Source organism: Hydra vulgaris, chromosome 08 (genome assembly GCF_038396675.1).
Source record: "Hydra vulgaris chromosome 08, alternate assembly HydraT2T_AEP".
NCBI classification, from domain to species: Eukaryota; Metazoa; Cnidaria; class Hydrozoa; order Anthoathecata; family Hydridae; genus Hydra; species Hydra vulgaris.
Window position 1 is genome coordinate 66,658,031 of NC_088927.1, and position 16,062 is coordinate 66,674,092.

The 16,062-nt window shown below is 26.6% G+C and overlaps 1 protein-coding gene across 1 annotated transcript in view; it reads right to left on the reverse strand.

Annotated features, from left to right (window-relative positions):
* LOC100210963 (GTP-binding protein 1) overlaps window positions 1-4,548 on the reverse strand; it is a 40,905-nt gene extending 36,357 nt beyond the window's left edge. Inside the window, exon 1 of the mRNA XM_065804206.1 lies at window positions 4,174-4,548. Coding sequence (XP_065660278.1) covers window positions 4,174-4,287 — 114 coding nt within the window. The 5' untranslated portion in view covers window positions 4,288-4,548. The remainder of the gene's footprint in view (window positions 1-4,173) is intronic.
* Between the last annotated feature and the right edge of the window lie 11,514 nt (window positions 4,549-16,062).

Here is a 16,062-nt window from a genome sequence, read left to right on the forward strand (position 1 = left end):
TTCTATTATAATTATATTATACTATGTTACTATATTATAAATGCAATATTAATTATTTATATTATATTATGTTGGAATTGCCCTAATATATATATAGTATTTTGCACATTTTTGATTAAAATATTGACTTAAAACTACAAAAAAATTAATGTTAAAAAAAAAGAAGGTTTTTGTCATAAAAAAGTTACTTAATATCTAGATATTAACTGTCCTAGTCAATATATGCACTGAAGCTCGTATGGATTTTTGTGCAAACCCTCCTAAATCTTGCCTCAAAACTAACGCTGTTCCTTTGATTCAACTAGAAAAACTGATGAAAAAATGTCCAATATCACCTACCTCCTGTTGTAATTAATTCTTCCATTCCTTAAGTTTTCTGAATAAGTTGGTTTTTGAAAAATTTAAAATTAATGACAGAAAAGATGTTGTTTTTTTTATAGTCCTACTCTTTTTTTTTAATTTAATTTCAACAACAAATAAAAAAAAGTAGAAAAAATAAACTAACTTTAACTTTAATAATTTTAGAAAGAATTTTATTATTTTATTTTAACTGTTCTGTTATTTCATTTTTGTTCCTTTTTTTTCTATTATTAAATTTTAGCCTATTATTAAATTATATTTCCTGAATGTGTAAATCAATAAATATATAACAATGATAATAATAAAAATGAGTTTCTTTTAAGAGTTTTTTTTTTCAACTTTATATAATTAACATATTGTGCGATATTAAAAAACTTAAAACAGAAATTTCCTTAAAATTTAGAAAGAATTTTGAATAAAAAAGTTATTTAAATTTTAAAAAATTAGATTTTTTCCATCAATTTTTCTTACTCCTTTTTTTTTACAAAAAAACAAACAAACAAATTCTTTGTAAACATGTTATAACTTAAAACCCTGCATCAAAAATATTCATAAAGTTTTTTTAATTATAAAAAAATAAACTCTTTATAAGATGTTGTTTAAATGATGTTGTTTAAATGATTTTTAATAATGTTAATTCATTTTTTTGATAAAATGAATCATTATAACAAAACAAATAGACAAAAAAACTAAAATATCAAGTGACGCTAATATAAAATAAAATTTAACAAGAACTATCTTTTAGCTAATAATTTTTTTTTTTTAAATTTTTTAAAAAAATTCAGCAATTAATATTGTTATTGTTTGTTATGAGAAATTGTCTAAATAAATATTCTTGCTGTTGCAAGATGATAAAAAAAAAGTTTTTTAAATATGTTTCTTTTATGATTTCTTATTTTAAGCATAATATATCTTTTCTTCTTTTTCTTTTGTTGAACATTTTTGATGGAAAAGTTAAAACTTATTACATTTGTAAATAGTGTGAATATCAAACATAACTTTTATGCAAATTTTTTTACGCAATCACTATTTAAACTCAATAAGTGGTTTTTATAACGCTAAATACTTCATTATTAACTTTATATATATTAGACCAGTTTGAAAAAAAAATTGAAAAGATAATTGACTAGATGCTTAAATGATGTTAATTGATGAAAAAAATAACTCCAAAAAATTTCATGACCTTATTCCAACATTAAGTGACAGCTCAATTAACTTTACTTATCTACTTTTGTCAACTAATCTACTAAATTTGATAAAATAACTCATTTGTATACTACATAGTGTTAATTTAACTTTTGTTTACAACTATGTTTGTTTTATTTGGATCTAGGCATTCCTTAGGGAAAAAAGCTAATTCATCTAAGTTTCAATGAATTTGATTAATGACAAAATTTATACTATTATGTAAATATGAATATATGTGAATTATATATAATTTGTATTTTTAGTGAAAAAAAATTAAAAAAAGTCAAAATGTCAAAGAAGAAGGTTATTAAAACAAGATATGACACTAATGTGTGGCTAATTGCTCATCAATTCTAGATAAAATAAGTTGTTCAAGCTGTTTGTCCACAGTTCATCTTGTCCTATGTCAACTTTTTTATGACTCAAAGACAAACAAAATGGAACTTTCACAAAGCTGTTCTAATACTATTGATGAGGTTTTACAAATTTGGTTTATTGCCATAGTTCCAACAACACAAAAAAGCAATGCCATTGCTAAACTAAAAGTATTGTATAACTCTTATGCTAAAATATGAAAGAACAAGTCTTGCAGAACCGAAAAACAGTTAAAATTTGAAACCAATTTTGATAAACAAGTTGAATAAGCTGTTTGATGTGGCCCATGCAACTTGTGACAGACTAATAGAAATTCAACAGAATATAATGTTTCTACAAGACCAAAGAGTAAACACATTATTTAGAACTTAAATAACATGAACAAAATGAGTGTATCAACATTCCAAGAAGAACATCGCAAAAAAAAAGGCAACTAAAGTGAACAAATATACCAAGACTGGATTGGTTGAAAAAATTCAGATTCAAAATATGAAGACTCTGGTGATGAGGAGCTGCTATTTAGCAAGTATCACCAGCAAAAGACTAAGCCGTTATATTTGAAACTCTAACTAAACAAAATAAAAAATTAGCACCAAAGCCACATAGTTTTATTGATAGCTCATTATAATAAACGACTGAGGTTGATATTTGACCGAGACTGGGGCCGGGTTTGATAAAATATAGCCAGGGCCGGGTTTGTGACCGGGGCTGCATAAACAATTATACATCCTAAAGTTTATTTTTTAATTCAAAATTCATGTTATATTTTGTATATATATATGCATACATAAACATCATTATGTCAACATGATCATCATAATCATCATTACCGTCATGATTATGATCATCATCATCATCATCATCATCATCATCATCAGGTTTTCGCTTTCCTCTTTTATGCTGTTTCTCTAATATAGACAATCTAGAGCATTTTCTTTCTTTAACTAAACCTCATTCATACAATATATAAGGCACTCTCTCTCTTTAAGTTTTCTTATTTCTACCACTACCATTTTCTCCTAGGGCTTCTACCTCTCTACATGGTGATGCCTAAATCACTTTAATCTTCCTCAACAAACATTGTCCAATAAGACCCTTTTTTCTAATTTGTCTAGAAACTATGCCTTCTTTTCTTTGTCGTGTTAGAGTCACACCACACATTCATCTGATCATCTTCGATTTTGGGAAATACTACACCATATAAATACAAAAGTATATATAAATATGAAAGGATATTGTTTGCTAGCATCTAAATAAATAGCAAAAATATATGCTTATACCCATAATATGTATGCATAAAGCGCATCTTAAAAGCTTTTATTCCATCTGGAATCTTCTATTTCTTCTCTTAAATATTAAGTCAAGCTTCATTCTACTCCACATTTTTTACCATCTTGAGCAGTTGCTTTATTAAATAGTAATTTTTATTTAACAGTCAGGGTTTATTAAACAGTCATTTTTTTGATCTTTTTTACAAAAACATCTCTTATAAACAAATTTCCTTTTATTGTTCCAATGTAAAAAGGTGCTGTTTGATGTTAAGCTCTGTTATTTTAAGTTTACTAAATCTTGTTTTTTATCTCAGATGTTAGGATCTACAGACTTTTGGCAAATCCTAAATAAGTGGTTTCAATTTTTCATAACTCTAGAAAAACACTCTGACCTCTTCAACTATACTACGGTTAGTCATCACTCTTTTATTAGTTTTTTTATATAAAGTTTTAGAGATTAATAAATTATTTCTTTCTAATTGCAGAATTTAAGTTATTCTTGAAGGCCAACACTCAGGTAATTTATTTCAGGTAACTTTAAGGGTACCACAAAGTTCTATCTTTGCTCCTGTAATGTTTCTTATCTACAATAACAATCTTCATGAAAAAACTTTACATCTAAAGTATCTCTATTAGCTAAGGACTCAACTTTATACTCTTGTCTTGACAAAAAATCTTCACTTTTTGATCGCTTAGAACAAGCGCTAGTTTTTGATCTGATCTCTCTTCTGTAACAGCCTAAGGCTTGCAGTGGCTTGTGGATTTAAATCTTTTAAGGCAACAGAAAACATTTACTTACTGCAACAAAATATTTATATATTTTTGACATTCGTATATTGACGAGAATAATCAAAATAATTAATAATCAAGTTTCAATTATTATTCATGTATATATATATATATATATATATATATATATATATATATATATATATATATATATATATATATATATTATCAATTCAATGAAAATTTTTACCTTTATGTTTAAATTAAATTCTTTTTTTTTTTCTTGTTCAGATTCACATAGTTCTTCTAAAACTTCTTTTTCAGGAGCAAAAAGATTACAATCATCAAATTCATTGGAAGCCATAGAATACTAATTTTAGCTTTTAATTTTAAAATTTATACATTTAACTTCATATTTATTGTTTGTATGTGTTTTACTGTTATTTTGGATAATGTAATTAAACAGTTTGTTTCACAGTATAAAAAATAAAAAGTTTACAGTGATAAAGTGATATGATAAAACATTTCGTCAGATTTATTATTTCGTCAGAATATACTGACGTAAGATCTAATGAAAGTCTGATGCAAGAGTATGTAGTTACATTTCGTGAATTTATTACCCTTTATTATTGTTTTATTATAAAACAAAAAAAATACCAAACCTGACTAACTATAATGAGTTAAAAAACTTTGTACTATTATTGCCTTTAATTAATTAAATATTTTTTTTCAGATTAAGTTAGAAAAAATGTAAGAAATATGTAATAAAATGTGAACTTTATTTATAGAACAACACTGTGACTTTAAAGCAATTGTTAACTTAGAAACAATAGTGTAAATAAAATTTAAAAAGATAATAAACATTATTATCAAACAATTATGTTTGTATTAAGACGGTGGAAGATAACCGAGTCAAGAAAAAAGCAAGGCACTGTTTTTTTTTACTGTTAAGAGTTGTAATGAAGTTTTGAAAATTATATTTAAAAAAGAAAAGTTTCTTTAAATGTTAAAAAAACCTGAAGCAAATAGAAATTATAACATCTAAAGCTCTTATTTGGACATAATACGCTGATAAAATAATGCTAACAGTTAGCATGATTGTATTTGCGTATTATGTACAAACAAGAGCTTTAGATGATATGAGTTTTTTTAGCTTCAGGTTTTTTTAATATTTAAAGAAAATTTTCTTTTTTATAAATAATTTTTAAAACCTTTTTACTACCCCTAATAGTGAATCTAAAAAACACCATTCATCGCAAAGGCTTTGTCTCAAACCTGCTAGAAACTCGGGACATCATGACGGAAGCGATTCATTGCAGCCACGCAGTAGACGTCATATAGACAGATATGGCGAAGGCGTTTGACAAAGTGCCACATAAACACCTTCTTCACAAAGTACGAGCCTACGGTATTCAAGGCGCGCTCTTAGACTGGATCTCAGCTGGGTAACGGCATCACATCTAAATGGCAAGCGGTCATTAGTGGCGTGCCTCAAGGCTTGGTCTGGGGGCCCATTGCTCCTCGTAATATTCATTAATGTCCTGCCAGACAGCATCAGTCATCATATAAAACTGTATGGTGACGACAGTAAAATTGATTGATTGTTGTTTTGTTTGCACATATATTGAAATATATGTAATTATATGTGTAAATATATCTATATTAGATTTAACTTCTAGCTCGTTGTTTCAAATTTTCTATTTAGCTCGTTGTTTCAAATAAATATGAATACCAATTGTATAAATGAAAAAATAATTACCTATATGCTAAAGTTTCTTGATCACCTTCAGATGATTTTTTTCTTAACGACAGAAATACTTGAAGTGCTTCAATAGACATAATTTTTAAGTTTTCCAATGTCATTTTGATTAAAAGTGTAGCATCCTCAGGATCATTTAATACTGTTTCCGACATTCTTAAATATTCTTTTCCACGAATAAACAACAAAAATTGGAAAAAGTGTTATCAGTAGTCAATACTTTCTAATTAATTCGAAAAGTTAGAAGAACATTATTGCTTGTTTACTTCGGTTAAATGTTTGTTTGTCTCCTAAAACTATCCCATTCCACAAATCGCGTATTATAATCATATTTAATTTAAATCAATTACTTAATGAATAAAGAATAAAAAATCAAATAAAAGAAATGCAATCCTCATAACAAAATTTACCCTTTACAAACAACAAAATGTCAAATTTGGCTCAAAATTATAATTTATTTTTCTAAAATTTCTAAAAAAGAGCAAACATAGGTTATAGAAAACTGTTAAAGTACATCCGTCTAAGGCTGGCAGGAAGAGACCTAGCATACCTGAAACAGATACAGTAGAGGTCAGAGACAACAATGAAGAAGGCGATGAACAAAATGATGAATAAGATTCTAATTATATTCCTCCAGACAAAAAAGTTAAGAGAAAATATGAGAACACCACTGTGGCTGTTAACTTAGTTAAGAAGTCAAAACTAAATATTAAGAAATCAGCAGAAGTTTGCAAAAAATTATCTGAATATGGTGTCAATGTACAAACCCCATCTAAATCTGGGGTTTATAGAGCTACAAATGTCAGCAGCTCAAAAAATGGAAAAGCACAGGATAAGTAATTTAAAAAATGAGAATTGGGTGTTGCATTTTGACGGTAAAAGAATATCAGAGAAGGAGTATCAAGTCTAGGTTTTAAAAAATGCACAAAAGGAGGTGAAACTAGCCATTTTAAAACTAGATGATGGGAAAGCTATTAGTATTTACAGTGGAATAGTTGAAGTGTTGGATAAATTTCAACTATGGAGTAGTATTAAAGTTTTAATTTCTGATACTACAAGTGAGAATACTGGGAGTAGAAATGGAGTTGTAATTCAACTGCAAAGAGAATTTGAAAGAAAAAATCTTGAACCTTTTCAATTTATTAGTTATCAGCATCATAAGTTGGACACAATTTTGAAACATACTATGAATGAAATTCTTTACAAAGGAGTGTCAAAATTGCCAGAATTACATTACAAATTTATTGAAAACTTGCAAAAAATTAATGAAAATTTGAAGTCAAGCTTCAAGCAAGGTGAACAAATTTGAAGTCAAGCTTCAAGCAAGGTGAACAACTTTGAAGTCAAGCTTCAAGCTAGGTGAACAAATTTGTAAAGTGAAGACTAATAAATGAAGAGATGACATGAAGTTTTTGTTCGAGTTGGTATAAAGTTACCGATACATGAAGGTGAATGGCAGCTTTCCAGCTATAAACTTCAAAAGTCTGCCATCGTTGCACAACGCCAGATGGAATTCAAAAGCAACCTATGCCCTTCTGTTTTCTAAAATTTTGTGCAAATAAAAATTTTTGAGCGCAATTACAAATTTTTTGTGAGGTAAAAGAGTTCAAACGTAAAAGAAAACCAAAGTGGAGCCTAGTGGCAGCCAGATTTATGAAATTAATAAAGCAAACATATATAAGTTTTAAAGAATCTGAGTATAAAAGCAAGATGTAGCAATAAAAAAAATATATTGTCAATTAAAAGCAAAAGTTAGACTTTAAAATATAACATATTAAGCATATTTACAATTGCTATAAATATGCAATATATACAATATAAATTACTTACCAATTTTAGTCTAACAACTTTTAAAATCTAGATAATATAAAGAGTTGTAATATAATATTTTAAAAAAGCACAATGTTTCATGTAAATGTTATTTATTTCCATTGATGTTTTATACAACATTTTTATCTTTATAATTTTTTTTTCTAATTTACACTCCCGTCTACTTCAACCACAGCATTAGTATATTCATTAAAACTTTAAGTGTATATAAACGGTTTTAAATTGTTTTATATAATCTTTATAATGGTTTGAAACCATTTAGACATCAAAATTCTGATTTTAATTTTTTATCTTTTTTCCAGTCACTGGCCCACTGTGGAGTGTGGATACATTGACTGTCTAACATAGGGACAGGCGCAGTAGAGTGTACATGCAAGTGCATACGGTTTTTAGTTAGGACAAGCAGTCCAAAAGGGATAAATTATTAATCTTGTAAAAAGCCTACCACTCTAGTTAAATTCAAGAACATATAACACTTATTTATAAAAATTAATTCCTTATTCAAAAAATCAAAAATATTAATACGTGATCGGGTGCGTGCGCGTGAATGAGATACGTATGCTAAAAAATTCTGACTAAAATACCTATTTTTACTTATGGGTGCACAATTAAAATTGTTATAAAAATTTAACTTTTCCATTTTTTTTATTGCATATATGTATCACGACTGTAACTTAAGCTTATTTCGCTAAACAAAAGTTGTTTTTTATACTCCGGTGTGGTCCAGTGTGGTACGGTGCAGTATTCGTATACACCCAAAAATTGACTAATAGTTCTGAGCGAAATTGACAAATAAGTCTATGCATAAACTCGAAGTCCCAAAATAATTGTGGGTTTTGAGATGCTGAGACAGTACAAAATTAACTTCAGAAACATACAATAATAAAATATACAATAATAAACTCATAATCATAAATTATATAAAAGTTAAACTTAAATAGTGGATTATCTGTACTCATACCATAAAGTTGACACTTTTTTATTATAATAATTTATTATTCCATCAGAGACATACTGCTAAACATCTTCAACAGAGTAGTTATAGACTGGCATTTTGATTATATAATTTTAAAAACTTTAAGAAAATATGATCATTGCTGAAGTTCAAGCATTTTGATTCTATACCTAACGAAACAAGGCTACTTATTTAACGATAGATTTTACTTTCCTTACGGAAGCTTTACGCTATATCTTTGCAAGCTTGACGCTTGCGCATAACTGATTGTTTGCTTATTTAACGATCTACTTATTTAAGGGAATTTCTAAAACAGGTCAGGGTAACAACATCAGTTTTTACTATGTCTAATAACATCTGTCCAACAACATCTGAAATTTCATTGATGTCTAATAACATCTGTACAAAAATTAAATGAATATTACAGATGTAGTTACATCTTTTAAGTTATCTAAGAATAGCAATATCTGTGAATTATAACTTCATCTGGAAATTCTACAGTGCAATTACATCTGTAGATTCTTCAGATGTAGTTTCATCTTTTAAATTATCAAAGTGTAATAACATCTGTGCAACTAGATCTGTAGATTTTATTAAATAATAATTATTTTAACCAGATGTTGTTACATATAGGAATTTTTTCAGACGTAACTACATCCGGAAAAAATATTAACTAATAACGCATTTTTTTTAACTAGATGTTATTACATATAGGAATTTTTTTAGATGCATCTTCTTTTCGAGAAAATTCTTCCAGATGTTATTGGACATGGAGAAAAATTAAGAGATGTAGTTAGATCTTCCTACAGATGTTATTAGGGGTCGTTCAATGATGTTGATGGCATCAACATCATTAAACGACCATTAAACGATCAGACGATGTTGGGCAGATGTTGTTAGAGTAAAAAAAAAAAAATACAGATTATCTTGGAAAAAAGTGTACAGATGACATTAAACTACTTCACAAATGTTGTTGGACAGATGTAGTAATCTTTTCCTTCTAATCGCCGAATTTTAAACAGCCGAAACGTCAAAAAACCTTCAAAGAGAAACTGAATAAAAAACGGAATGAAAGCAATGAAAAGCCTGTAATCAACCCCCGCATTAATGTTTAAATTAATGTTTTGAATTTTATTATACAAAATTCAAAATAAGTAAAATTAAAAAAATAGTGTAGCAATAAATTTTGTATTGGTAGGCATCTGTGTGTCGTATACCAAAATAAGAGTGACTTGAAACAAGTAAGTTTAGTGGAATTTGCGCAATAAGAGGAAACTCTGTCACTAATGTTAAGTATAAACTTTTTCTATTTGTTTCTTTATTCTGTGTTAGTTAACACAGATAAAAAAGATTAATTAATCTGTGTTTTTTTAAAGATCTGTTTTATTTAACAAATATTAAGACATTATACTCTAATGTCCTAATTTTTAACAGAAAAATTTGAAATGAAAGAATTTAAAGTTTTCCTTTTAGTTTTTTTTAACTCAAAAATTTTGTTTAATATTATGTGATCTTTGAAATATGTCTGTTTTAATAGTATGGTTGATTCATCACTTTGACAAACCTCAAGTACTTTATCTTACTTATTTAAGGAAAACAGCCATGTTTTCCTTAAATAAGCTGAAACGATGGCTAAGCATATTTATTTTATTGACACTAAATATAGAGTAATTAGTATAGCAAAAAGCTTCAATAAAGTTTGTTAAAGAACTTCAATGAAGTCCATAAAAAATATGCTTTTTTTTGTTTTGTTTGTTTATTTATGTATAGAAATTTGACAAGGAATGCAAGCATTCACTAGACTACCGACCTTACAGATCCTACAAGAATCCTATAGGATTAGTTGCACAAGTCCCTGCAGGACCTACAAGAATCTTTTTGAAAAATCTTGTAGGATTTTAAGGAATTCTTATAGGATGAGGTAAGATCTAGAAGAAATTTTTAAAAGATCTTGCAGGACTAATATAGGATTCTTATGGGATGCTGTAAGCAAATTTTTGATTCGTATATATATATATATATATATATATATATATATATATATATATATATATATATATATATATATATATATATATATATATATATATATATATATATATATTGTACTATTAATAATAGTATTATTGTATTCTTATTATTATTGTCTTTCAGAGCAGAATGTATGAACTGTATTATATTTCAAACATTATGTTCTTATATTTTTAATATAACTTTACGTGTAGATTTTAAAAGATAAGCGCAGTATGTATAACAAACCTTAGCTATTTATTTTTAAATATATACTATTTGATGTCAGGTAAAAGAGCACACACTAAAAGAATCTTCAAAAAAATGTAAATAAGAAAAAGCATTTGAGCAATTTTGAAGAAAAGATAATTAATACTGAAAAAGGATTTATCAAAAAGTTGCTTTTTTTTTGCATTGAATGCTAAAAAATTACAAAGACAGCTTTTCAGATGTATAATGCAACAAAAAATTTGCCTAAAATGTATTTAATGATTTACAAGCTGCAATCATCAATCACATTTCAAAGATTACATAATTAAAGTAGTCTTAATTCTGATAATAAAGATTTAATTCTAAATGAAAATCAAATTTAAATATAATTTTCATAAATATAAAATGTTTAAGTTCTATTGTTTGTTTCATTAACTTTTGCATTAACTTTGCATTTTTATTCATCAAAAATATATGAATATTCTAATCATCTACTTGCCAAAACCATCTTCGTTTTTCATGATGCATCTTATCAAATACACTCACTCTCAGGTCTTTTCTTATCTTTTAGAACAATGTCACACATCTATCTGATCATTATATCGTAGAATGTATTCATTTCAAACAACTTGTTCATATAAACAGGCAATAGATATCCATAGATACAATTAAAGCCATAGGTACAATTAAATTAAGATAAGAGAGTTATTTATAGCAACTTAAAATTCTACTACAGGAGGCTGAATAAGCTCGATTTTCATTAGTGCCAACTGGCATAAGTGGGAACAGACAGAGTGCGAATAAGTGATATAAGCGAATAAGCGAACAGACAAAGATAAGGGAATAAGTGAACAGACATAAGTGCGAATTGGTATAAGTGCAAATTGGTATATGTGCGAATGAATTGGTATATGAGCAAATGAATTGGTATAAGTGCGCCAAAAGAGTTTGAAAATATCGGCCTATGTGCGAAACAGCTGCAAAAACTAGAATAGGTGCAAATCGGCATATGTGCGAACTGGCAGTAGTGCGCCAAAAGAATTTGCTAACATTGGCATAAGTGCAAACTGCCATTAGTGCGAACTGGCATATATGCAAATTAGCAATAATGCGCCTAATAAATTTGCTAAAAATTGGCATCAGTGCGCCTAATAAAGTTGTAAATATTAACATAAGTGCAAATTAAATTTTCGCACTTATGCCAACTGGCGCTTATGCCAATTTTAACAAATTCTTTTGGCGCACTTATGCTAATTCGCGTTTATGCCAATTCGCACTTTAGTTTTCAGAATGTATCTCATACATTAAGGTAAATTTATATTTGAAAACATTGGTGCGCTGTCAGAGTTTACTCATATTAAATTAAGTTTATGTATTATCGATACACACTGAAAAATAAAAATTAATTTTTCACAACTTGACTATAGTGTTGATCTGTATTTAAAAAAAAAATTACATAATAGTTCAAACATAATGTTAATTATATTTTTAGAATTTACTAAAATATGCCCTGTACAAGCCAGAAATGAGGTTTAATATAACTTTTAGTTATTTATTTAAAATGTTTTTAATAAAGTGAACTTTATTTAAAATTTTGATCCATTATTTATATGTATATTTATGTCATGTATATTTATATTTTATATGCCTGATTAAAATAATTATAATAACTCATTCAATGTATATTATGATATTTTAGGATTTACAAACAAACGTAACATTTTGAAGTTCTTCTCAATTTTATTTTTTTAGGATGTTGAAAATCTGTTTTCTGATGATGAGCTTAATGTAAATATTTGATTTTTTAATATGTTTGGTTAATTATTTTACCTTATATGTTAAATCTCATTAATTATAATAAAATTATAATTTTTAATTTCATGTTTACAGATCTTTGCAGTGATAATAATGTAAGTTTTCAGAATTTATTTGTAAAAAATATTTCTTACATCGTATAGTTATTAGTTCAACACCAAGTAAAGTGTGCACCTACATAATAAAATTACAGGTATCGGAGATTTCTATTTTCTAAAATATTAATATTGAAATGTTTTACTTATTTTGTGTAATTATTTATTATAGTTATTTATTAAAGATTTTGTTTGTGTGTGATAGATATAAATTTGTTGCATATAAATTGAGATAAATAATATTTTTTGTTGTATATTTGCTACATTATCTAGGCTAGGAAAGAAATTGCTGCAAATTTGAAAGAAATTGCTCAATCGAATGAGTATGTTTTTTTTAGGTAGCAATGTTTTAAATTATAATTCTCACATTAATACGTGTAAGCTTATTATGTTTATAAAAAATTTGTATTAAAGGAACTAGTCACTTGTCCTTTCTTGTTGCTTTTTTTAAAATGTTCTCTTAATTTTTCAAATCACTTATGCTCACAATTATCTAATTTTCAGTTGATTTCATTCAAATAGTTTTTTAAATATAAGGAACTTATTATGATTTCAGGCAGAAAATGTAGAGACCAGTGGTGAAGAAGACAGTGGCATAGAATTACATTCAATCAATGTAAATTCATCATATTATATATTGTTTTGTTACACTGATTTTCATTTAAACTAGAGTTTTTTTTCCTTTAGAGTTTTGTTGATGATCCAGATGAGGTCAAGTTAATTCTATAGCTTTTCTGCTTTTTTAACAATAAATTGACTATAAATATACGTATTTTATAATTTTAATTTTTTGTCCTTTTTATATATTAATTATTTTCCTAATTATATAATTATATAATAATTCGCAGTGGCTACGGTACCGGCTGCTGGATCTTTAGCTCTAGCTGCTAGAGAATTGGCTGGTCTGGGTTCTAGCTAATGACGATGACGTAACTTTCAGTTGGTTTACTTCACATCCGCAATTAGAAACAAGTAGTTCTATTAAACCAGCTGGTATTTTGATGAAAATGGATGTTGGAAATCTGTTTAATAATCCTTAATGAACATTAAAAAAAAATTTAAATATATGTTTTATGCGTTCGTAATTTATTAAAACGGATAAATTACATTTTAGTTATTTGTTATACTTTACTTGTTAAGGTTTACTTGTTAAACTTTAGGCACTGTTTCAGTTGCCTACCCCAATCATTTTATGATTAATTTCGATAGAAAATTTCATGCTAATTAAGGATCGTATTACAACATTGATCTTAAAATTTGAATCAATTAAAACTCTTTCTTGCTTGACTCATTATTCAGCAAAGTCTCATCCTTATACTGTAAATGTCCCTGCATGCTCTGCAAATTTTTATTTGTTCAATTTTTCTTTCTGCACTTCAACTCTTTTGGAACTCTCTCCTATCATGTTTTCCTGACTACCTACATTTTTGATAATATTATTTGTTTTCTAGTAACAAAAATTACTTGTTTTTTATTATTAATGATTTTACTCCCTAAAACCATTATAATGCTTTTTATTTTTTTTAACTTTTCAAAATTGCAATGGTTTTTGTTATTATTTGATGCTTTTGTTTTTTTGGAGTTACTTTTTTTTGTAATAAACAGCAAATAAAGCTGCAAGCATATGTTTAGAGTTGATGGAAAACAAAGTGTGTTTAAGAGCTAAAAAGCAAAAATGACTGCTTAAATCCAGAAAATTATAATTTATTGGTAATTTTATATTAATACTCTGTAACGTTACCCCGCTCATATCCATACCTTTTCAGAAACAAGATAAAACATTGTGATACCATATATTAAAACAGTTTGCAAAAAAACATTTTACATTTCTACATACTCTAGCTGATTAATTTGGAATTGGTTATAGTTGTAGTTTTATTTAATAATGCAAACTATTTATTTAAATACAAACTATTTATTTAAATACAAACTATTTATTTAAATACAAACAATTTATTTAAATACAAACTGTTTAATTAAATACAATAGCTACATTATAACATAATTTGTTTTCTACAAATACAATACTTATATTACTAATACACTACAGTTTTTAATATTTAAAATATATATCTTGTGGCAATACGTTGCTAGAATATTTTCATCTTTCTCTGACATAAATACACAAACATTGGTATCCAATTTTTTGTTGGCACATATGGTTCCTCGTCTAAATTGTTAGTATTTTATTGAAGGACATTGCATGGTAATGAATTTTAAGTTCCTCCCAAACCTGCAAGAGCTGCTATATTGATTGATTTAGAAATAACATGCAAGAGAGTGCTGTTACACAGGGTTTGGGTTGGGGCATAGATAAATCAGTAGATGTATTATCACATATTTTTCTAAATCAGTATTATATCTAGTATCCTATTTTTTTGAAAATTCAGAACCCTATTCATTTATCTAAACAGCTTTTATTAAAGCAATTAAATTTTGTGGCAAGTAATTGGATAAAAACATTTTTTTTTTTCTTAAAACTAGTTTCAGTTTAAAATTTAAAAAATTAAGTATAATGAAAATAATGTTAAGGTAATCATTATGTATTTAGCTTGTATTTAATTTATTTATAATGTATATTAATATATAGTGTATGTATAATTTATTTAATTTGTATAATGTATTTAATTTTAATTTATTAAAAGACAACACAAATTATATAATTCAAAATTATCTAAAAAATTAAAAAAGCTATAGATGTTTCTAAATCAACTACAGATCATATAATAATAATGGTAGCAAAAAGATAATAAAAATTGGTTATCGTACTTGTTTCCATTTCGATTACAATTATTTCATTACAAGCATTAAAAAGACTATTTCATAACAAGCATTAAAAAGGCTTCTTAAAGAGTAATCCTTGTTCATTATTGTTTTGGTTTAAATTTAAAGCCATTATTTAAAAAAATAAATTTCACTAAAGGATTATTATTCAAACAAGTAATTAAAGAATCATTATTCAACCTTGGTTGAAACCGGCTGACAGTTTTAATGAAGTTACGCATCATCATTCAACATGTAGCTTTATTTGCAAAGATAAGCTCATTAAAATGTTTATATAATTAACAAAAAGGAGCAGCAATTCACAACTTATTTCTAAACAAAGCACGGAGATTGTCATGCTTTGCATAGCTTCCAAATCATGGGAATCCCCATGCTTTGCATACTTGGCAAAACAAAGTTTCAGCCAAAACACTCAGTCAATGTTTAATGTGTGTATACTAAATATACAACATAAATGCATAACATATATCGCTTTTATATACTTATTCAAACCAAAAAGTTTTTTTTTTTTATTTGTGGGGAACTTTATGAAGACTATTTAGTTCTAGAAGTTATGCAATAATAAAAATAAGAAGTAGCAAGAAGATTTATATACAATGAATACATAAATATAACATCAATGTAACATTTGAATATTAAATAAAAATATTTAATAAAAATTATTTTTTAATGTTTGCAATC